We start from the raw sequence: 25,473 nt of genomic DNA on the forward strand, positions 1-25,473 counted from the left end.
TGAAGCGTGCAGACATATGCGTATTGGAGCAGATTGTGTCATTACCGTAAGAAGCCACACATCTCACACACAATGAGGCAGTAAAAGAGCAAGTGGTGGTCTTTTTTAGAGGAGAAAAAGACGGAGAACAGAGAAACAGTAGATGACGGATGAGCAAAACCTTGGGCACTATAGGCCTTCTAAAAATAAATAATGCATTGCTGCCGAGTATTTACAATGATCTTCTTGGGAGGACAATGAAGGGCCTCGCATCGTTTATATTCCATCACAAATGCAACCCGTAGATCAAACCAGTTAACAACCAACGCCTTCAGTTATCGTTTAATGCATGTCACTGATCAGCTGATGGATACAACTCTGAGATTCTTTGCCAAGACGATGGTGCATTGGTGTTGGTGACGGCAGACAACGGACAACTCCAGCAAAAAAACATGAGTCGGCCGTTTCTCCGCTTTCCACTGATTGCCTCTCCTCCCACTGTGACTTTGTATGTAATTGATATACATTGCCCACAGGCTCACGAGGTATTTCTTGAAAAGCTTATTGATAATGTACAACAGCAGACTCAAGGTTGTTCATTTTCGTAGCTTGACAGCCGAGAGTCTGATAGAACAGAGAAGAGCTGTGTGTCTACAAAATGCTGGAACGAACAATAAACCAAATTTAGAAGGGAAAGAACACTTTACATTTAAGAATGGCACTCACCACTGAAGAGGGATGAGCGTTCAATCATACTAAGATTTAAATGCAACTGAAAAATAGATCAGTAAACAAGCATTTTTCAAACGATGAAAGTTCCACATGCATTCTGAATGACGCAAGGCACGCCCTGAAAGTTCCACAAATGTGCAGGGATGTCGACCCCAGAACAAATTACTATAAGTGAACAGAAAAACTGCGAACTATTTAAATTATGTACATAACATGAGCAGAAAAGATGTGGAAGTACAACAAACAGAAGGCAATTTTGAATATATAGAGCAAAAATTATGCGAGATTACCTTAACAAAAGGCCGGTCCTTCATGGGGAAAGAATCAATAAAACTTTCCTTGAGGAGAAGAGACACCTGATGGGAAGGAAAACATTATTATCAGTGAGGGAATCAAAAGCATATAGAAAAAATTAAAGACTATTTGAGATTTACAAATCCTGCAAATACTAAAAATTTGTACTAACCCTGTCATTGTTTGATTGTACACTTGTTATAGTATAATACCGCAAGTTTGAACAAAGTGATTCCATGTAGCGGCGCATAACATTCAAGAACTGCACAGCAGCTTCAGCCTGCAAGGAGAAGGTCATGACACAAATCAGAAAAAAGGAAATGACATGAAGTAAAGTGACAACCAAAAAAGAATCTGAACGAAAAAAAGAAAGCAATTTTGACATCTTTATAATACATTAACCTTTCAGCATGAATCAGAATTAGGAGTAACCTTTCAGCATGGACCAGAATCTGCTAGGGGTGGGCATCAAGCCACGCAGGCCAGATTCGGACAGTCGGACCCCAGCCCAGGTCAGGACCCAGTTTATTTTTAATTTAAAAAATTAAATATATTATAATATATAAATAAAAATATAATTAAAATTAATTAAAAATTATCAGGCCCGGGCCCAAGCCCGACCCCATTTGACCTCAGGCCCGAGGCCATTGTCATGGCCTGAGCCAGGCCCCCAGAAGACCGGTGGGCCCCCAGCCCAACATCCACACTTGGATCAGATCAGGCAGATGAAAATAAGGCAGATTGCAACAACATAATCATAAGACGAAACACTGTTACCAGCACAGGGTACGTGCAGAGACTTGGAGAACAACAATTGCCAAAACCTTAGTTAGAATGCCTATGGATATTTCCCAAAGTTAGGCAGAAAATTTATCCCAAATGCTCACTTGAAGCAAGTTTTATAGCAGGTCTCGTTGAAAAGCTATTAAGAACAAATTCTGGGAACCAAAGTGCTCTCCAAAATGTAACATTTCCTTGCACAACATAGATGATAACAGTTCCAGTAAGTGTAAGAAGCCAATGGTACCTGCACTTCATTGCACTTGCACACAGGGTGCCTTTTAGCAATGTTATTCTCAGATGCAAGCTTTGCATGGATTGGAGTTAACTCAGCAATCAGTTCACGCTGTCGAGGGAGAGTTGGTAAGGAGCCCATCTTAACCTAGAATATGCAAAACATAACCAGCAAAAAAATTAAGATACTTCTCAATAATAAACAAATCAGAAAATATTAAATTTAACAGACCTGATTCTTCTGCACATTGACACATACGAAATTTGAGGTTTTGAGCTTCATCTCAGAAGGCTTATGTTGTATGCCCACCTGAAAATCACCAAAAAAAGATTCAAATCAACAATGAATATAACACGTAACAGAAAAACATGCCATGCAGATAGTCAAACGCAGACCATGAAGACACTAATGAACAATTAAATGGCAGACACTTAACCGTCAACATATGAGGCTCATGTACCAAGGAACCACAAACACACAAACGCACCAAACATGTTACATGAATGAGAAAAGTGGAATTGGAATCTTAGTCATAACCCACCATTAAATAAGAACTAAGTTTGACCAGATCAAAGCTGCTGGTGCAGTCAAGCAAGAAATGGCTGTCTAACAGGCAATCATGTTTTCCATCACAAGCACTGTTCTCTGTGAACCCAAAGCAAGGTGTACCAGCTGGGGTCAAGAAGGCAAAACCAAGGGGCTACGCTGCTTCTCCAAACAGGGTCTGCATATGGGCATCCCTTTGACTGGTTGTATAGTAGGTTCCACAAATATATATATATATATCGTCTCAGTTTTCTGGCTTAGTTATATCGATCAAGCATTTTAAGTGCCCAGCAGGCTAGCACAAGGAAGGGGGCCGAAAGAAGAAATGTCCTGTGATTTTATATTTTATAACATAAAAAAAGACGAAAATCATCTCCACGTGCACACATGCACACATACTCTATGCAATATGTTCAAATATTTACCACAAAACCAGGAAACCATCCAAATAGGCAAATACTTATCGTCTGTGGAAATCGATCACATTTTAAAAGAAAGATTATCTCATTAACTACAATAGAATATGAAAATGAAGACAGATATCTTTCTGATATGTACAACTATATCCGTAAGTACTGAGATGACTTGATAAATACAAGGGAGATCCTAAAGCACAGATGATCGTTTAGATGATGCATGTACCATGCTTAATTATCGATTCATTTACCTCGAAAAAGATGCAAACAGCTGAAATGGTTTAATTCCCTGTTTATTGAGGTGAACAATTATTCTTGGCTTATTGACTACTGAAGTCAACCACTGTAACACCACCCAGACAAAACTCTAGATGTATGACTAGAGTCAAAAGGCAGGACATGGACAGAGAAAGTTACACGTGAAGCAAAGGAAAGGAAACAGCAACCTAAAAATGTGTTAAGTATGAAGCAAAAATTATCGTGTTAAGTATGAAGCAAAAATTATCTAAACATAAAGTAAAAGATTAGATAGCAACAATGGAGGATAGCAGGAGATGGTTTTGGAGTTGAGAGAAACGAAAAGAAGGGTTCAGGCAGACAGAAACCAAAGAAGCCTATAACAAATTCATAAAAGGGGAAAAAGAAGAGAGGTCAATCTTTCACTTAAGATCTTCAACCCTTGAAGTAAATCAACATCAATCTATTCACTACAACACATGCATGATGCAAATAATCCTCAAGAGGGGGTTGGGGTGGGGGGATGTACAAAGATATTCCGAACAAAATGGTGAAGGTTTCAGCTAAGGGTTTAATAGCCAACAAAGTTCCAACTGCTGCAGCATTGGCCAAAAAAAAGGCACCTAACTGGAGCACCGTATCAACATAGACTCTGCACATATGCAAAAATTTTACCACATCGGTTCAAATTTCTCATAAGCAGAAGCATGTATATGCAGATAACATAAAATTCTTGACACATTAGTATCACCAGCCATCCAACCACTGCAAATATTAGCAAGTGTTAAGATTTCACATAATTAGAAACATAGTCACAAAAAAACTTTCTCGCGTTTTAAACAGCGAGTTTTTCTTGGGTATTGGCAAGCTTAAAAATATATACAGAAAAATATGGTACTTTTTTAAAAAAATAAAAAAACTAAAAATTTAAAAAAAAAAAAAAACAAGCAGTTTGGCATTAAAAACGTGAAAAAAATGAACAAAATGAAAAAACGAGAAAAAAAATCATATTGATGTTTTTTTAAGGTTTAAATGGATTTATTTATCGCGTTTTTTTTTTTTTGCTTTTTTTCAAAAAAAAACATGTTTTTTGTGACGATGATTAAAAACAAGTATAGCACATGCAGATAACACAGGGTTCCTGTCATACTAGCCTCAGCAGCCATCTAAACAACTCAGACTGACCTTTTCTGTAATCCACCACAGGGGAAAGATATGCAGATTAGGATGCTATCCATAAATATAATGATCGCAATCATAACATAGGGTCATGGCACAATGATGTTCATGTTATGGTGGTAGGTGAAATAGCTACCGGAGAGTAAGAAGAAGAAGATAAGGAAAAACCGAAAAAGAAACAACCTTTCAATACGGTCATTATCATAGACGTAGAACATCACTAAAGTATTATGCATAAAGGTGTTCATGTTAGAGTTCGTATGAATGATTTGATGCTTGATCTGAATATCATCCCCAAAAAAAAAATCAAATGGAAATCTGTGACTCGATTAACAAGGTTAAGCACATTTTCACCAAATTAGTGGCATCACTAACAGATAAGAACCACAACAACCAGCACTCCCAAAATTCCTACTATATTTTGGAGGTATAAAAGAAAACATAATGAACCTAAACATGCAATGGTAACAGTAATGCTCAGAAATGATAATATAACCATGTAAGTTCTAAGAGAAAGACTGAATGAAGCAAAACCAGCTCATATGTAAGCAACAAGGCATACAGACACAAACAAGCATAAAATAGTTTTCCACTTAACATACTTCTGCCACAACTCATACAAGTTATATTTCAAACCACACTATCAGGAAATTATTTCCACAAGAAAGATCCTCAAACTCACAATGAATGGAACCGGAGCATCCAGAAAATCAAGCATCTTCCTTGGTAGAACCTATAAGACCAAAAGCGTCTAGAATTAATCTGTATTCAATAAGCTCGTCAACTGAAAAACTCATCATACTCCAAGAGAAACAAAGTATGCAACACCAAAACAAGGAAATGATGAATTAGCATTAGATAAGTGCTTCAGCAGGCAAAGCACAATGCTTGCCTAAAGTTCTAGCATAATGCACCACATCATGTCGACTTAAATTCCATTGCAAAAAGGCAAGAATTCAAATTCCCATGTCAAGAAGGAAACCAAAAGTTTCTACTATTAAAATAAAATGTGCACACTGATTCATCGTAAATGAAGAATAAATCAAGAACATAAAAAAGTACAAGAATAAACTAAAAAAATAAACAAAACTCAAAGCCGACAATACATATATATATATATATACATATATATATATATGTATATATATATATATATAACACTATCCAAGACTCCTAAATGAAAACAGCATAAAGTAAACTACGCTTTGCATAAGAAAGTAACATCCAAGCCAGACTGAAAACTACTTCTTAGGTGCCCTCGAACTTTGTCAAATAACTAGCTTGAGGAAAGTTTCTGACCAAATACGTGGCTGAACCAAAAGTAATCATTTCAATGACAAGGGAAATTTAACAAGACAATACAGTATTTTACCATATAATATGCAAGACAATCAAGATAAACTCATGATGCATTTCAATTCACAAGGTAAACCTCCAAATAGTTGGAACCAGTGACTCATGCACTGAACATGGAAGGTTATATTTTTCCACATTGTCCAATAAACTCACTGGAAGCAACAAGCTCTGCCACTCGAATGGACGGATCATTGGGATGATTGATAGCACAGCAGCGGATAAAACACCCTGCAGCACAAGAGCATTGAAAAAAGAAATCTTAGGTAAGAATTGATGGTTTTCACCACAACATTGCACTAGTATCTACTCCAGATGATCACTATGCTCTTCAATACATTCCATCTTTTCCATATTTGCGACAGAGAAAAACCTTACCAAGTTAGGACAAATGACCACAACTTGTTTCTCCAGCAATGCCCCAGTAAGAAGTGCCAAGACCTGGGAGAGAAACATAAATAACAATCAAAACAAACTTCCCCAGTATCCTGAACAACCAAAAAGCAACCTAAGAATACAGCAAAGAAAACAGTGCAGTCTCAAATGTTTACTGTCATTTTGCAAGATCTGAGTTTCTCATCTGAACCTTCAAGCATGAACAACACAAAACCATCTGACAATAAGCTCTAATCCTAATGAAGGGCTAACATTCATGTTCAACTTCTACACTTAAAATATAAAATGACAGAACAAAACTTCTTAGGACTTGATCTCATTTCCAAGTCATTTTTGCTCATTTTTGCAGACACCAGCTTCCAGCTTCATTTCAGAGGTTATTAAATGCCAAAATTCCAGGCTCTAGCTGCAGCTTAAAGAAAGTCAAAAGCTCAAACTCCGGGATTCCTAAAACATCTCCAAGGATATAATCTGACAAGCCAGTAAAGCAAAAAGGTCTAACTTTAGAAAATCCAAATAGAAATATCTAGAACACCCATAGACATGCAAAAATGCAAAACAGCGAACTATTATTATAGAATTTGAGTAGTTAATTACACTTTCAAGAGAAAGAGCTCGACAAACAGTCGCAGTTGTCCACACTGATAATGAAAGAGCCTCCTCAGCAGCTGCTAACTTTGCATTAAACTGCAACAAATGTAATCTTTTTACTTAGTTTAGGAACTAATTCATGTGGCAGAGAAGTGGAAACAATTCGAAAATGCTTATACAATAGAAGAAGAGGGGACAGCCACCTCCGCAACTTCCAAAGATGAACTACATAACCCAAACTCAGTGTATCTAGCATCCAAATCCAGTGCAGATACATCAGGTCTGCAATACTTGATAGGCTGTAAATGCTCCAATGGCTGAAATACCATTTCAGATCCTCGCAGTGGCAAAGGAAGGGCATGATAGGCACAAACTATCTGCAATAACTCATTCTTGTTTACCTGTTGTAGGTTAAAGCCCAAATATTAGACCATGATTTTAGTAGGCAAAGCTACACGAAAGACAAAACAGAGGGATGCTTAATGTGAACTGACCTTTGCCCACTCCATTAATTCTTCACCAAGAACATTTGTCTCCAATTTGGATGTTACTTCATCGACCTCATCTTCTTCTGAGCCCACACTTCTCACTGAGCTGTCCACAGAAACAAAATGTAACAAGTAAATTACTATCAACAGGAATAAGATTTACCATCATTCATCAACATAAAAACAAATGCTGGGTGATAAAGGAGATTCCTAGTTGTTACTTGACAAAGAACGATGAAGACCAATTTTTAATACATGTTAATAGTTCAAAGACAAAAAATCTAACAACATACTGTGCCCAGCGCAATGGTATTTTAGGACGATTTTTAAGAACTTTCTGCTGCAGTTAAAAAAATGATTCCTGATTAGCCTGTTAAGATCAGCATAATCAATTGCAAATACATTAAAGGAAATCAGTTTACACTGCTCCGAAACTATTTTGAAGATGCACATCTTATCATCAGCATTAATCCAAAAAATTAATATCCAAAAGTAACATTTGAATAAGATAAGGAAACCATAAGCATAGCTCGACATATTTTATGTGTATCTATCCCAGTTATGCCATTTCAATGAACAAGAAATATCTCTTTATGAAGTGATCGATAGGTTGCTCACATGAACTTAGCATTCCGATGAAATGTTAGTTCATAACTTCATAGTCACACAAGAAGTTGAATGAGTGATGAAATTGCCTGTTTTGTTTAATAAGTGAGAGAATCATAGTGAAAACAACAAGGAAGAAACATATATCACTATTCAAATGAAAACTTCTAACACTACCTGCAGACCATAGTCCGCATGACAAAGCAATCTGCAAGAAAAAACACAATAGAAAAGGTTGCGTGCACATATAAAATAAATCTAATGCCAAAACCTTCTAAGCCATTGATGAATTGTGATCCCATAAAAGAACATAAAAGATCATAGAGGCAATAGTCCAAAAGATAGATACAACTATGTAACTGAGCTCATCAAATCGTTGAAATCGATGCAGCCTTTCGTCATCCATAACCAATAGAGTGGTGCTTCAGGACTGATTGTTGCACGTCAAAATCTATCACCTAGTTTGGGGCTTTGTGGTTTGTGCTAAGGAGAAGGAAAATAAGCGAAAAACATAAACGAGGTGCATACAATCCTCGTTCAACATTAATTTTAGTTTCTTCCTCTTGTACTAAGGAGAAGGAAAAAGAAGAAAAGACCAGAACACAAGGAGGGTAATGGGAAGAGAATAGAGAGGTCACAGATTGGATTCAAAAAGGAAAATAAAGAAGAGCAAGACATACATAAGGCAGCTGAGAGCTTACACAGGAGTACCCACTTGAATATTTGCTTCACAACAGTTTGACCTCTCGTCCATGGTGAAAGGATCATAATGAAGGGGGAAAAGAATAAGCAGCACAAACTAATAGGCCCGTTACATTTCTGTGGCATACATCCACAGATCTGAAACAGCTAATTTGTAAATGCCATGATGCATCCACATATCTGAAAAAGCTACTTCATAAATTATTCACGTTGCTAAACCAAAACAGAGAATTCATTATGAGGATGCAAAATTACACACACACATGTAACACAAAGTATGGAGCGTTTCATCAAAATTTAAATGGAGAAAACCCAAACTGGAACTCTAAATGACATAATTTTTCTACCTTATCAAGGATTCACAACTGCCAATACGCTCTATTGGACGACTCATGGAGAACTGGGAGGCCCCAATTTCTGGTGAAACTTGACCATTTTCATAGGTCCCATTTAACCTATCAAAACTCTCAGAGAAGGATTCTGAAACCTCAGATACATCGTCATCATTGCAGCTCGGGTTTTTCCTTGTGTCCTTATCCCACTCTCTTGACTGGCTCAAATCAGACACCTCGCTTGCAGAAAGACTTTCAGGAGTTTGAGGTTCTGACATTCTGCACGAGAAGGAATGCACCTCATTGTTTGATATAAGACCAGCAGCTGCTGCAGCAAGCCCCAACACACTGTCAACAGGAATAGCATAAGCCATCCAATCACTTTCGCTTTCATCAGTCAAAATATCTGAACTGGCATTCATCTGTTCCCTCGTCTTGATCATTGGAGGAACAGAGTCTGTCAGTGTCATTTCACTAACGAATTGCGATATTCTTTCCAGACGCTCTTGTGCTATAATGCTGCACAAAAATGAATGGAAAAACAAAAAAGGTGGTTAAAATATATAAGGTACTGAGGAAGAAAAGAGATCGGTTCTCCAGGTTCCAGCTATTGCACAAAATACACAGACACAAGGAAGAAATGGAATAACTCAATGAGTAAATGTCCGCCATAAACCATTTAGAACTGGAAAACCAATCATGGTTTGATAATATACAGAATAATAGAGGCAAACCTATTTAACATCTCATAATGCAGCTCAAAGAATGGCACTCTTGTAAGCAAGCAGTAACAACGAGGAGCAGAAACCAAAAACCGGCCACGCGCAGGAGACGGTGCTAGGGGTGACAAAGCACCTAATATGCCAGGTGGCCTTTGAACAATTTCTTGGACATGCAGACATACCCCATATAAGGTTGCATTTCCAGCCACCTGTAAACCACAATGAGGTTAACTCCATTACAATTTGAAGGAAAAAAAAGGAATGGCATGCAATATAGCCAATCATATCTAGAAACTGCATTATGAAAAAAAAAAAAAAAAGAACTAGGGACTTCAAAACTTAATGCCTATAAAGTAGAAACAGGATAATGTGAAATAACAGTATTATACAGGATGCTGACTCGCCAATAAAGATGTACAAGCACCTGTACTTCTAAATTGACAAGAAAAAAGTTCAAACCACATACAAGATGATAGATGTCCGACATGCAAGAAACAAACTTCAGACAACTAACAAAAGTTTGCAATCAGGTTGTGACAGGAAAAGAAAACTCCAGCACTGCAGCCAGACCAACTATACCCTGATTATGAACACATTGAAATAATGCCAACTGATTGACAACAGAAGAAATTATGCATTTAAGTGTGTGTGCAACACACACATGCATGTGTGCAGGATACACACATTTAACTGCCAAGTAAAATCAAGGACCAAATGCAAAGAACACGACTCAACACATGCACACCAGCTGAGTCAAGTAAAACAATTTCCCTTGAAAGAACCAGCTAAACAATTGCTTACAAGCTCCCCTAGGACACAACTAATCCAACTTTAACAATAAAGACTTCAATAAGTAATAGATAGTTAGTTTATAGTTATATGGATCACATTAAGATGGACATGACTGCACATGAAAATCAATCCTGAAAACCACCAAAATACACTTTTATCTACAAAGCTAAAAAAGCAACAGCAGAATTACAGCTCAATATCAACCTAGCCATCGCATATCTAAAATCTAAACTTACAAATAGCCAGCAATGTACCTTGAGTGAAAAGATAAAGGACAAATCATCTCTGCTCAGATGTTCCTACAAGAGAAGGTAGCAATGAGCATTTCAGAAAATAAATGATGTGCCCAACCAGCAAAACATATAAAAGGAATTCACTTCTTGACCTGACAACCACCAAACAGGAGGTTTACTCTCTCCTTTATCTTGTAACCAAAATATGTATTAAGTAGAAAAAACCACAAAAGGGGATCACACGACTGATAATGGCGTAAAAGTACCTTTTGCCAATGTTTTTTACAAGAAAACATCCAGGATATGACAATTGACCTTATAAGAATAGCCAGCACGAAGGATGCAAGAGTTCTCATCTTTTAAATCCAACAAGAAGCAAGACATAAATAAGTGCAAACAACAAAAAGAATCACCTCAGTCCTGGAGAGCCTTTCACAGAGTTCATGGTTCAAAATAAAATAATCTTGCAAGTTGTACAACAGGCACAGTTCCAAAAGACTTATCAAAACTGAGCACTAGTGCTAAGACCTAGTTGGGGCTTATGCTAGTAGATTATATGTTTAGTTTGCAATTTTTTTTTTCATTTTACTGTATGAAGAAATGCATGTTGTCAGGTACTTAACGACAAGATCTTGGACTGTCAGATCTACAGTTTCTATTGCATCCTTCAGTAGCTTTGCTACCTGTCCAGATGGAATAAAGGTCAAAAGGAGAGTTCCATTTCATAGATCTCCTTGGTGGATCCATGATCCCTACATGTACAATCAACATCAAAGCTATACATAAAACAGAAGTTACAGTAGTTGCATAATAGAAGTATCTTGCACAAGGCCAGTGGATGCACTTTACCTACATTCTCCTCAACCTACTTAAGGGAATAGTAAAACAACATGTGTGAATGCCATCATTAATATGCATACTCCTTTTTAGTTTCTAATCATTAATAAAACAACATCCAGGAGACTCGCCTTTGATCATTCCAATTGTAGAGAGTGGTAGTATATGCACTAGATGTGTAATATCAAAATATAATAAAAAAATGGAGAATACCTGTCCATATAAAACTTCATTCAAGTCACTCATGGAAGGTGTCCTCTCCATCAAGCGAGCCTACAATTTTTTTGCCAGAGACAACGATATGTCATTCACTTATAACTGAGGAATGACAAAGAGAGTAATCAATCCAACAAGCAAACTAGCAACTTTCAGACCAGAAACATGCCAAAAATAAAATGGTTTTTTTTTCACTGCACCCAAAAATAAAATGCGTAATGATAAGTAACACTATAAAAAGCCAAAGCTTGGAAGAAATGACTGCAAAAAAAGCCCTTATCTCTTAGACCCAAAAAAAATCATAATAAAATTTCTAAGATGAAGACTAGTGCAGAAATGCGAGAACAAAACCACAACAGCATGCCAAAAGGGTTCAAAATGATTTTGCAGGCAGTCAGCCATTAGAAGAAGCCCCATGACCTTGACTCTACCAAATGTACCCATTTTATCTTCCACCTCTCCAACCCCATCAAACTGAAAACTAACCTTCAGATTCAATGATGGTAGATGCTCTTGAACAGATCATCTCAGCATCTAGATGTGAAAGAAATTAGTTTACCAAGAACAGTGACTTGACCAAGCAAGAAATAGAAGCCTCAGTGACTTTCCAAGAGCTAGTGTTGTAGCATCATGGATTAATGTAGTCACACACTATATCTCAAAACACATGCTGCTTACAGAGATACAACCACTACTAAGATTTTCAAGATCACTAATAAAAAAGGCACAAAGGATGAGAGACCAAATAGATTGTCCCTGAGCCATGGATCACACATCCCTTAAAACTTTACTTCACAATAGAGAGGTAACTGTTCACCACCATACATATGTCTACCTCGTTACTACTAGGACAGCAGATAACAGAGATAATGTTCAAGAAAAAACAGACTTTTTAAGTTTTGGGAAAAAAAAACTCACAAGGAATCATCATTCTTACTAGCACAAATATTTTTTTGAGTTTTATGAGCAAATAAGACAGGTGTACAACTGACAAAAGTGGAATCGTGTTGAGTTTGTCTACAACTGACAATAGTGGAATCGTATTGAGTTTGTACAACAAAAACAGGAACCTTAAAACATTTCAGCTTCAAAGATCTCCTGTAGCCCATCCACTTAAAAAAGCTACTTCAGGTGTTCAGACATTGTCCAAAGCAAACTGAGTTACATTCTCATGGACCAGCCTGATTTTGGTGGGCATGACATTATCATGTTTTATGAATAAGTTCAAACATGTAAACATATTGGATGCACAATATGATGATAAACGACCACAAGAAGACATTGTGTACTAGTCCAAGAAACAAGATTTGATGAGATGTTACTTGCTACCTCTGGTGGTCAGACATTCTTTCAAAGGCAGACATGGTCTTTGACCAGCTTGATTTTATGGATTGTAAGAATTGATATTTGTGATAATTTCTAAACGAAAAATTCACGTGTTGGGCCTCATCAAAAGAAAATGAACTAATTAATAAATGATTGGTTTTACCGAAAATATCTATCTTTGTTCTAAAAGTAATGACCAGGATAGTTATGGATAATAATGATCCACATAAAAGAGCTGCATAGGTCAACAACATCATAATTCATATCTGTGTGCATCATCAAACAATGGGATTGGAGAGCAGGCACCAAGATTGTGGATTGATGCATTTTAGTAAAAAAACTCCAATTCCATTTTCCTTCAAGATCAGATTGAAAGGAGTGCTTTCTGAAAGAAGGCAATGATGTTAACATGTCCAACAAGTGAGTTGAAAGTCAAACATGTACAACAACCATTGTCACATGTATCTTGTACGGGTATTATACAATGAGGAATTTTTCGAGTATAATATGGCAAAGTTGTATATCTCAGAAAAATCTCAGCAAATTTTTAAAAAATTCAAAACATTTAATAAATCCTGAAAATTATAAAAAAATAAAAATTAATAAAAAAATATGAAAAACGTATATAATACACATTTTTTTTACGTTTTCTATTTTTTGGCGTTTTTTTTAAATAGATGCATCTTATTGCCATTTTATACGGATGACTTATTTTTCAATTATACGTGTTTTTTTCGAAAAAAAATGTGTTTTCTGTGACAATGCTCAACATCAAATGAAGGACCTGATAAACCACAGGAGCAAAGGAAAGTGCATATCGATCCAAACCAATAAGCAAAGAAACATCATGTGCTTGCTGTCTCATGACAGATGTTTTGCTAAGCTTGACGCTGGTGATGTTACTGGTGGTTTCAATTTCAAGTCAAATGTATTCAGACATGCAAGACAACAATTTGAATTTTGTCCATCATACCAGCAATGCAAAAATGCAAAGAATATTGTAAGTTTAGAGCAACTTATAAGAGGTAATTAACAATGCCAGGTACTAATCATTACGAGTGGCTGCCATTGAATGTAGTATGTAGTATGTACCACTCTAAGCCTAAATCTTTATAGGCACAACCAATCATGTAGATTTAAGATCATTCAACATACAAGCTTGAGATAAAACTAAATTTCTAATTCTAATATACACGTGCCACAGCCTCCAAGCCCACAATCAACATCAACTAGTAAAGGATCATCAGGAAAGGCTGTATTTACATATATTGCAGGCAGCTAAGCACCTCCAGAGCTTGGCAGGCTGCCAGTAGGTTGCAAGTTGCAACCTGAAATACAAATTCTCCACGCACCACTTTCAGGACATGGAGAAAGAGATTCAAAGACTTTTTTTCACAATTTGAGAGATCTATAAAATGACATCAACGACAACACTGAAATCCTGTATTGATAAAAACAAGGAACACATACCTTGACTCCCGCAGGAAAACAAAATGCAGGTAAATCCTTGACACGCATTGTTAGCTTCTTTCCAGGAGGGTACTTAAAGAGGATCTGAATCGCAATAAATACATGAGGACACTAAGGCAAGAAAATGAAAAGAAACTAATATGTGAAATCATGAACATAAATTAAACAGGTAATAAGAACCAAGCCACCATTGGAATGAGGAAAACAAGTAAATAAACTACAATTTTCAAGTTGAATGTATTATTATATAGGCACCTGAAGCTATGTAAGGTCCATAGGCAGCACCTAGACCGACTCTTCCAGGGAAATGCTCAGCATTGTTAAAGAATTTTTAAACGTTTAGCACATGCATAAAAAGATCTGTCTATGTGTGTCTTCATGAGTTGGCACATATCACAACCAAAGAGGAAGAACAGCAATCTCCTGAAAGTGGTGGTGTCATTCCCCAACCCCTCTCTCCCCCAACAAGTAACAACCCCTTTTTGCTCTCCTATTTTTCCCTCTTCTTTTTATGTTTTTTTTTTTGCTTCACAGAGGACACATAAGCCTGAATTCATAAAAAGCAGAAAACCAACACCTCCAATAGTAAAAGGAATTACATGAACTAACCTGTGGCTCCAATATAGGAACTGGAGGGCCACGATGTGGGAGTTTTCTGATATCTAGGATTTCAGATTTAGCCACCTCCGACTCCCATATTTTCCTCTTTGCAAAAGCATCCTCCGTAGCTTCAAAGTTAGCATTTGAATGGAGTCCCACAATCACAAAGTGCTCAAATAATGAACTTGGTTCCTTATAATGATTGTGATTCTGTAAAAATGGAACAAACAAATTGTTAAAAATGGACCATTTGATTAGTGAAATTTGAAGCACAGAAACATTTAAAATAAAGCAGACATAGTAACGGCAGATCAATCTAGTTTTATAACTTTTACCTAGCACATGAGCAAGACTGTAGAGGGATTACTTTCATCTTTCCTTTTTCTTTAATCCTAAACTCATCCAATTATTTGAGGTGTGTGACAAAATGTCGACTATCTGAAACTGACCTTTTGGAAACATAACAGTAATTAGCAGGAGAAGCATCCATGGTTGGAAGAAGTTGGCACTAACTTGATTAGAAGTTAGTGCCTCTCACGCCAGCTTAACCAGTCTAAGCTTGGGAATATAAATACGTGATCTTTAAGCACCTTGTTCCAACTAAATTCATCTAGAAAATGAGCAGCACATGAATTAATGCATGTTTAACCATACAAATTTTAGGGCGTTCATATGATGGTCCAGACCAAGGTGGTTTGGTCAAACCCATAGCCATTAATGCCAATCTCAGCTTTATCTCATCAAGAAATCTTATTGTTGATAAATCCTACAAAATTTTTTGGCATTTCAAATTTAAAAGAAGAACAACAACAAAGTGCATATACTTTTTTGAAAAGTAAAACTGGGTACAAAAATTTCTTGGTAGCAGCGGCAAACTTTTTTGGAAGCAGCAGTAAACCACTTGCATGTACTTCGTCCTTAGGCGGTCTGCCAACCACTTCAGATTGCACAGATGGCGACACCAATGAGATTCAAACAATGGTGCCTGTTGGCCAGCCATGACTCGTCCAATTATGCTTGCCCCTTAGGTTTATGAAAAAGGTATATATTTAGAAAAAATAAAAGACTACAGAAGACCAGATAAAATTTAGAAAAGAGTCTGAATACAAGAAAAGGAAAGAAGAAAAAGGATCTTTTAACTTTATAAAGGAATCACAAGCAGAAACAGCAGAAGTATCATGACAAATAAAGTGTCCTGATTACCTGGAGAAAATTAAAAAGGGTAAAAAGCATGATGAAGGTTTTCCCTCCTTTACAAAGAGAAAAAGCTATATTTCATGGCACAACTATCATTTGTATATAACGCAGTTATTCAGTGCCAAATGAAAACCATGCAGACATGAAGACCACTCCACCTCGTCAGAAGATACTCCCATGTGCCCAATTTCGCTGGGAGAAGCCCAGCACCATAATCAATTTGAAAGCAGAACCAAGGATCGTCAGTCAGACAAAAAGGCACAAAGAAGCCACTCTTTCTCCATTATTCCCAATGGAGTCTACTGGCAACGGTTTCCATGACAGAATTCTAAACCTGTAATTATGGACCTTTGAACAATTTATTAGACGCATAAACTCAACCTGTTTTACTTGCTATGTCATCATATACTCAAGTTGTACAAAACGTCTACTCTTTGTTGTTCCATTTGCCACTTATTGTCGGCGATCAAAGCATCGAAACATGCAGACGCACAGACACACGCATTCTAGAGACCAAGATAGCTTTATTAACCTATCATGCATGGCGAGACGTAGTAAAAGGAAGGGGAAACCAGAGAGAGAGAGAGAGAGAGAGAGAGAGAGAGAGAGAGAGAGATTTTGTGCGCGAGCAATGATGGAGGTCTAAAGGGCATACGGGTGACTGTGAGTGGAGCTGATACCACTGACGCTTCTGATTAGCTAGAACTTCAGGATTGAACGATGATCTTGAGCCTTGATCCCTGGCACTAGCACCCCATTTCCACGCTCTCTGTAGCTGGCGCTTCCATCTAACAAGACCGCTATTGCCACCACCGCCTCTAGTCTCACGTTTGGGAGAAGACATAAATGATGGCATCCATCGCGGACTCCATGTGTCTTCGACAGACGCAGTAGAAGTTGACCCGGCAGCTCGATTTAAGGTAGAACATGCAGGCGCTCGATCATTGACTACTACCTCCTCAATATTTGAAGAGGACGATGTGGGTGCATCATTATTATCGTTGCCTAAAGCAGTTGTATTGGCTATTCGATGTGCAGTCGAACACATCGGTGACCGATGATTGTCAATATCTAGACCTTCCATTGTTGAAACAAACGTCTAACCCCATCAACAGTTGTTTCAAGAAACCAATATGTCTAATCATAGCTGGTGATTATCATTTTGTACCAGTAAACACGCTTCAGAAACGTAGACAGCCCCAACCAACGGATTCGCTACCCAGTAAATGGCCTTCAAGTCAATTATTCCAATATAATAAAACCATCGCGAGCCATCCTGAAAGGCGCAGGCTACCGCAACGAATAAACAGTTTCTGCAAGATCAATCCAGTCGGAAACGAAGGCCAGGTTCCCATATCAATCCTGATATGATCAGACTGCCCAACAAACGAACGAGAAACCTCCAAAATTCCACTGAACGCGATACACGAGACTGCTCAGGAGCAAATCTAAATCAACCAACCTACTAGTAATGTTCAAAACCACCAGAGTAGTTCCTTCTTCAAGATTCCCCAAATACAATTGTCTCAACTACAATTCTCGAGCCAGAACAGGAGTGTCGCTCTGCAACCCAACGCCTTGAAAACCACCTCTCCGGAACCCAACCACGCACTCCCGATAAGGGCTATAACAATCAAACACCTGCAAACAATCAAACCAAAACACCAGCGCTGTCAAAACCCTAAACTTCTCGCTGCTACCAAAACCCTAATCCATCCATTCCCACAGCAAAAACGTTTAACGAAAATATCAAAAAAAAAAAAAAAGGTACACAGTATCCAGCGTGAAAATCACGCAGCAAATGGCGGAAAAACTCAAAACCCTAATTCTCAACCCAGCAAGACACGAACCCAAAATTCCAGTAAGAAAACAAAGCGCCGCCAGAGAGCTGAAGGCCAACACAAAAATGGCTGGACAAGAGTAGAATTGCTCGAAACACTTTATGAAAAAAGGAAATCCTCGCATACCAACATGAGAAATGAGAAGAAACAAAGCGAATGGTCTACAGTACGTCGCTTTGGAGAGAGAGATAATGGGGAGGTGAGGATCTTGTGAGGAATCTTCCGCGATTCAGAAGGCCACCGCTTTGCTTTGTGCTCGTGCGTCTGCGTGTCCCTGCTTTTCCCTTCCTTTGGTCATTTATTGGTTTACAAATACGCTCTTCGTGGGATTCGAGGAGGGAGAAGAAAAATGAAAAAGGAAGAAAATGAAGAAGTAAGAGAAGAGACAGAGAAAGAGGGAAAGAAGAAGAAGAAGACGAAGGCGGAAGAATGACAGGGCAGAGAAGGGTGGTGAGGCAACGAAGCAGATTACAGAAAGGCTTTGTCCGAAACTTCCCACGTATTAAGCATCGACAGAAACACGCGCCAAAATTAGCCCGCCGATCTTGAACTCTCCCCCTCTCTCATTCTCTCCATCTGTATTCATTGCATTTTGTACTATCTTATTGATTAGTCATCCGCATGCTAAAGTCTTAGACATTTCTATATACATACACATACAAATGTAGATATATATGAGAAATTAATGAAATCAATCTGATTTTGAAATTGGTCTTTCAAAATATTTGTCTAATCAAACAGAAGAAAATAAAGTAGTTGAAATAATTAATGGGAAGAGAATGACTGAGTCCTCCCCATAATTTGCAATCAATCATTTTTAGAAATGTATTTTGACATGTTTTGAATTCTACCTTTGTAAACAGGTGGATGTGCCTAATAATACTTTTGTTTTTAGTTGTAAATCGTTACATATTTCTTAAAATATACTTTAGTTTTACCGTTAAAATAAACTGAGTCCTCCCCAAACGCATTAATTTGGCGTGCTTTAGCTCAACATATTTTAGCGGCTAGATTAATTATACAAGTCAATATCAAGAAAATATCCTCCAAAACTCAAATTATTGAATGGAAAAAAAAACGTGAGTTCAGAATTATTAAAATTAAATAATTTTGGGATGTTGTTGATGCCAAAAAAGCCCAAGTGGCTAATATTTGTAGTTGTAGTCGTTAATAAGAACAGAGGTTGTGACTGTGTAATAATTGCAGTCATTGCTTGGAAGTGGTGGGGATATGAGAGTTGCTTGTGGGGAAGAGGAACCGCAAGCATCATCTGATGGGGAGAGTTGCTTGTGCTTTTATGGTGACAGAGACATTCTTCTTTCAATGGTTGAAACTGGAGATGTTGTTTGTTTGTCGACCAAGGATCGACCAAGGAAACCGCATTTAGGCCGAGAGACTTTGTTGCTTGCTTGATCGATGATGTAAAACCCAGAGACCACGAAATTTACTTTGGCGCTCTTATTATCGAATGTGCGATGAAGTTTGGTCCACCGACGTGAGATAGTAGCTGCCAAATGATCGATTACTAGTTTGAGTGGTATGGGACTTTTACGGTTAAGGGGAAGGGGGCTTCGGCTCTAACTCAGGCAGTGGGATGCTCTTCTCGCTCATCTCGAAGAAAAATCCTAGTATGGTAACACGAGATCTGAATCTGGGTAAGTTGAAATGTATAAAGTGGTTATGACTTGTCAATTTCAAGACGGTATATGGTCGGGTCCCCTTTGGCAATCCGTGTAATTGGGTTGTACAATGCCATCTACATCGGGTGGTGCATGCAGAGGACAGAGACAGAATAAGACATTATATATATAGTTAACAAATTTTCAATTGGTCATGTAACAGTAACAGAAGTTTCGTGGCCGGACCATTATCGGTATTGACACCATTAATTTTGCTATGCTGTCAAAGAAAAAATACTATTTTTCTTAGTGAGTGAGAGGCTATCCCCCTATTCTAGTGAAGGTTAAAACGTCCAAATTTTCGATATACTTCAACTTGCATATCAGTGTCTTATTTTTACAGCATAAATAGTTGATGTTATAGGAGTTTGAAGCAGAGACTAGACTAGCCACCTATGGGTCCCTGCTCCATTTGTTGTGCCAACCCTTTGAAAAAAATGTACTAAACATGAAAAAGGTTGCTTATAATAGGTTTTAGACTCCAGATGTTGCCGTTAAATAATATTTATAGCGACTACTCCATTTTAAAATAATTAAACCTCATTTTCGTCGTATTTTGAGGATGGGCCCCCAATATTAGCAATATTAATACAATTCATATGTTTTCTTCCATTTAATCATATAGGACATGGCTTTAGATTAGGCTAAACGCTCTTAATGGGGACTTCACAAAGACCATCTAAGGACGGGAAAGTGACACAAAACGCCACTGAAAAGGGCCAGAGATTCCCTTTTTTCTAATGCATTGTTTATTCCAAAGCTTGAAAAAAAATTAGTAACACGATAAGATTTATTTATTGAATCCTCGAGATAATCTTTGTCATGGAATATTAAAATCTTTCCTGGTGACAAAGACAAACACGATAAAACAGAACGATGGGGTTGCGCCCCCATTTAGGGATTATTAAATTTTCGTGGTGCTTTTTTTTATTTTATTTATTATTTTTTGAATGAGCAAAAGGGTTAGAGTGGGGTTAAAATGACACCATTAACATATGTCGTTTTGTAAAAATCAAGTTTTGTAAAAAACAAATTGTATTATTATTTTTTAATCCAGGTTTTGGTGACATTCAAAATGGTGGTTTTCACCAAAATATTTGGCGCTTCTAAAAATATCATTATAATTAAAGTTGAGTTTTTCACAAACCCAGTTTTGATGGTCACCCAAACAAGATTTAAACTGCTTTTTAGATGTAAAGACAGTTCCAGGGTGTCATTCAGATGCCGAAAAATTACAGGTGTTTTTATGAATTAATTAATGTTGTTTATCAATCTCACACTCGTCAAACACAAGACTGATTGTATAGTTTATGAGCAACTATTTTCATTATTAAATACCAAATGGCTCCTTAAAAAAAATATGCCCGTCTTTTGATTAGTTTAACCATGGTTAATAGCTTCTACATTTTGCTAAGAAAATAAACCACATGGGTCTTGACCTCAATTGTTAGCTTGGAATGACCAAGTGAAAAGGCAAAGATGAATTAATTTGCTAATCTTTACAAAATGAGAATCAATATGTCAATTAATGACTCATGAGGTCGGGAATCTGCAAACAGAAAAACTAAACCCTTCAATCCACCAAACTCATTCGGGGAATTTGGTTCGTTATAATAATGCATTTGACAATGACTTTTAAAGAATATCATTATATATATATATATGAAAGCAGCATGATCAAAATTCCATTCCATTTGATAGAATAATAAAATATTCTCCCTTTTAGCGATCCTGGAATGAACAAATTATCGTTGATCAGCATTGCATGTGGACACTAATCTTAAAGTTATTCTTTGCTAGGCTGATTCGCATATCTATTCTTACTGTTAAAAAAAAAATCATATATATATATATATATATATATATATATATATATATATATATATTGAAACTTAGGCCATACATTCATTAAGGCATATTGGTATGTGCATATTTATTCAACAAACTAAAATTTAAGATATATGTACATACATTTATGTATATTAGGTTAGAATTTATAGGGTTGGTGTTACTTAGAGAGCAAGGTTTGGTTTGAAGTTTGGGCTGTGAGGGAGGAGTTGTATCTGTTGGGTTGACCAAAGAAGGTTGGCTGCCTGTTCAGGAAATGGGTGGCAGTTTACGGCTGGCTCCAGAGTGGACACCCGACCCGATAAGTCAAACCGCCCTCACTGGTCATCAATTCGTTATCTGTCACCTGCAAAAAACAAAATAATAAAATAATTACTGTTATATAATTTAATATATATATATATAAAAACTATAAATTTGGCCCCAACAAGTTGGCCAAATATATAATATATATATATAATTGAATTATAGTTTTAGTTTTATAAAGTCACCTAGTGTTCGATCCAACATGTCATTTTCGTTATTAAACATTAATTTACATTTTTTTTTCTAACTGGATGACTCCTAATAATCAAAATCATAATTCACTTACTCAGGCATATATATATATATATATATTATGCATTTTTGTACAATTGAACTAAAAGAAAGGACTGAAATCCACGGGACTTTATATTGATCGGACCACGTGAATTGTCGCGTGCATGGAAAAGGGAATACATCGTCTGATGTAGTGTGAAAAAGAGAATACATTGTATCCACAGGGATAAAAAGTCGACGCGGCAACAACACGGGAAGATTTTATCTCCCCCAAGGTGTAAACGAGCTGAACTCGTCTTGGAACTTAGACTTGTCAAGTACATAAAATCGGATATTAATTCATGCGAGATTTTTTTTCGAAAAGGGAAAAAACTGGATCTGACCATCGATGGATCCAGACTTAAAATGATCGAGATTTGGATTACACGTAGATTCAAAAATATTTGTTGTTAAGCATGTCATTAAGTTCAGATTAATTGATTTAAGAGGCCCGAAAGAGCGCAAAAACTTAGAATTGTGAGCAACTATCTAATGTCAGTCCAGTGTTGCACATTGATGTAAGAATTGTATTAAAATCCGCATATATGGTTTTCAGACAAGCACATTCAAGTGATTATCTGTTGACAAATTTCGTGGAGAAAAAAGCCAAACTAAATTTATTGATTGTTTAAACGTTCTTCATTTTCTATGCAGATTAATTCTTTGTCCCGTTTCTTGGTCTAATATTTGAAAATAATACTTAGGGGTTGGCTAAGATCTTCAGGTCATTGAAAGTACATATAAATATATGAATTGAAATGAAAAGTAGCGTGAGCTAGTAAGGTGCATAATATATGCATATTTAATGGTTGACTCTTCTAGATGATTATCTAGAGATATTGCTTGAAATATTTATAATGTATATCCTTCATGAGACACAAATAAATTTGAAAGCAAACGGCCACTTTGTTTATATCTTCAGATCCAGTACGTGGGCAACCGTACCCATATTAACCAGCTGCAGCTAGGGATAGCCTTTTTATAAAAGGAAACAAGGCACTTGACTCTTGCGCACGATACATCGGTCAACTTAGGAAAAAAAAATAATACCAAGTTAAGATCTTAGAGAGCCATTTATCTAACTTAGTTTCGAAACCCTAATGAGCACGCGATTATCACATGATTTAACTTTCTAATCTTAAGATTATCTCAAATCTGCTCCTAAACAAGATAACAGATCTATCTACTTTGAATTCATAAATTTATATGTAAATTCCAAAATTTTTAGTTTAGCACATATAAAAAATTTGAAAGATTCTATATCTGTCGCTATTAATTGAAATCTTGAAGCTATAGTTTGATTTATGCAACAAAAAATTTCTAGCTCCGCCCTTCACGGAGACTATTTTAGCTTGGAAGCATCATCAGTCTCTTTTTTATGTGAAGTCCTGTAGAGTGATAGGGCATGTAGTTTAGTTAAGAACATGCATACAACTTAAACAACATATAGAATAGTAACTAATCACTTGATTTAGTGAAGCAGCGGAATGGCACATGGGCTTTGAGTTATTTGAATGCATAAAAGATTGGGTTAAATAATTGCATGTCAGATTTTACTTTTTTGGATGGTGCTACAGAAGTCAATGCTTGGCTATTCAATAGCATGTGTTGCTCCCTCTGTTTCAATCTCCAAGAAAGAAAGAGATTGAAGAGAGAGAGAGAAAGAAAGGAGAAAGAGAGAGAAAATTTTCATACTGTGGGCACATTGTTTAGTTTTCATAGGGCAGACAGGTCTGTCTTAATTTAGTAAGAGAGTGGATTCCTTGGGAGAAGGGGACAACCAAAAATCCTGTTTCAAAACCAATGAATAACACATCAACTCAACTCCCAATAGTAGTGTTCATAGGAATCCAAGAAGAGATGCACTCAATATATATTAGACTTCATTCAAAATACATTAAACTAATTTTCTTTTTAACAAAATATACAAAATATTATATATATATATATATATATATATATACAAAATATTTTGAATGGAGTCACCCAACCATTTAATTAGAGCTATGTCATCTAGGTGCGGGGTGCGGGTGTTGGTACGGCACATTTCAAAAAATTTAGGTGGGGCGGTGCGGTGAGAGTATTTATTATTATTATTATTATTTTATAAACAAATACAAGCATTATATATAATATATTATATCAGATCCAAAACAAATATCCAAACTTAGATATGTTGCTTTAATAAGTAATATCTGATCCGATCCGGAGTTTATATTTGACTCAATATCATAACTGATACAGAGTTTATGTATCGAGCATTACGGCCATCATGACCCAACGCGGGTTCCCCTTCTCCTCTTCCTCTTTGTCTCCCCTTTTGTTGCCCTCTCATTCGCTTTCCTCTTTGTCTCCATTTTCGTTGCCCTCTCATTTCGCAGGTGAGCATACATCCGATGCAGAGAAGAAGAGAGAAGAAGAAGGTGGAGGAAGGAGCAATGGCAGCGGCTATTAGGGTAACTAGGTTTTTCTCTTTTCCATTGTTTCTCCCTTCCTTCTCATCCTGTTTCGCTCGAGCCCTCTCTGTTTGCACTCTCTTCCTCTCACTGTCTCACGCTCCTCACTCGCCCTTTCTTCGTCTCGTCTTCAGTCTCCCTCACTCTTGCTCTCCCTGTTCCCCCAAAGCGTGTCATCTCTCTCCCTCTGTCCCGAGCTCTCGGTCGTCCCTCTTCTGCACTCTCTCACTCCTGCAAGCTCTCACGCCCTCTCTCATGCACTCTCTTTCCTCTCCCTACCGCCCTATCTCCCTCACTCTCTCTCCCCTTACTGGTGCGGTTTGGGTGCGACCTCCTTGAGCAGGTACGGTTTGGGTGGAAATTTGGGTCACACCCGCATCTCATCGACGCGGGTCTACCGCACTGTAGTGACTCATAATTAGAGCCATCCAGATGATGAATGGTTGAAGAGAAAAACAAAACAAAAGAATCTAAATTAATATTAGACAACAAAAATATTCACCGTATTTATTCAATTTTGTTATATACACAACCCACATTTTTCAAAACTGACGTATTGGTACCCAAACCTAGAATAGTATCCATGTTACTAGCAACAGAAAGGACACCAAAATTAGTGCAATGTGACGACCAGCTTTTAATCCCGATTCAATCCTGCCGAGAGACGTCCCGGTCATGGTCTGTCACATCCAAACAATGGCAGTGAGTCGGACCAAACAGGGGCGCTGTGAGTCAAGTCTGCGGAGCCTTTTTATCTTGCTGGCCAGGGCGGGGGCCGCGGCCGGGGCCTGGCTAATGAACTTTACAACTG

At 37.2% G+C, this 25,473-nt stretch overlaps 1 protein-coding gene across 3 annotated transcripts; it reads right to left on the reverse strand.

Annotated features, from left to right (window-relative positions):
• Nucleotides 1–150: 150 nt before the first annotated feature.
• On the reverse strand, nucleotides 151–18,685 carry LOC116265490 (uncharacterized). Of its 3 annotated transcripts, none has more exons than XM_031646109.2 (19): nucleotides 18,271–18,685; nucleotides 16,915–17,900; nucleotides 15,072–15,272; nucleotides 14,463–14,546; nucleotides 11,664–11,723; nucleotides 10,635–10,679; nucleotides 9,601–9,797; nucleotides 8,882–9,385; nucleotides 7,233–7,332; nucleotides 6,942–7,139; nucleotides 6,745–6,834; nucleotides 6,130–6,192; nucleotides 5,908–5,982; nucleotides 5,081–5,131; nucleotides 2,252–2,329; nucleotides 2,033–2,167; nucleotides 1,178–1,285; nucleotides 1,002–1,067; nucleotides 151–640 (listed from the first exon to the last, which is right to left on the reverse strand). In XM_031646109.2, the coding sequence occupies exons 2-19, from the start codon at nucleotides 17,341–17,343 to the stop codon at nucleotides 566–568; spliced, it is 2,559 nt and encodes an 852-aa protein (XP_031501969.1). In that variant the 5' UTR covers nucleotides 17,344–17,900; nucleotides 18,271–18,685; the 3' UTR covers nucleotides 151–565. The 3 variants fall into 3 exon arrangements, with proteins under 3 accessions (XP_031501969.1, XP_031501968.1, XP_031501970.1); XM_031646108.2 differs by having other exon boundaries at nucleotides 18,227–18,685; XM_031646110.2 differs by lacking the exon at nucleotides 18,271–18,685 and having other exon boundaries at nucleotides 16,940–17,078.
• Nucleotides 18,686–25,473: the final 6,788 nt, after the last annotated feature.

Source organism: Nymphaea colorata, chromosome 12 (genome assembly GCF_008831285.2).
Source record: "Nymphaea colorata isolate Beijing-Zhang1983 chromosome 12, ASM883128v2, whole genome shotgun sequence".
Lineage (NCBI taxonomy): Eukaryota > Viridiplantae > Streptophyta > Magnoliopsida > Nymphaeales > Nymphaeaceae > Nymphaea > Nymphaea colorata.

Excerpts from the sequence above, each read along its gene's own strand:
- LOC116265490 (XM_031646109.2), bottom strand. The coding sequence starts at position 17,343 with ATGGAAGGTCTAGATATTGACAATCATCGGTCACCGATGTGTTCGACT. Across the intron at positions 15,273-16,914 it reads AGCTCCACTCACAGTCACCC|AATCACAATCATTATAAGGA; the intron begins GTATGCCCTTTA and ends CCATTTTTACAG. Across the intron at positions 6,835-6,941 it reads CATCTTTGGAAGTTGCGGAG|TTTAATGCAAAGTTAGCAGC; the intron begins GTGGCTGTCCCC and ends CATTTGTTGCAG.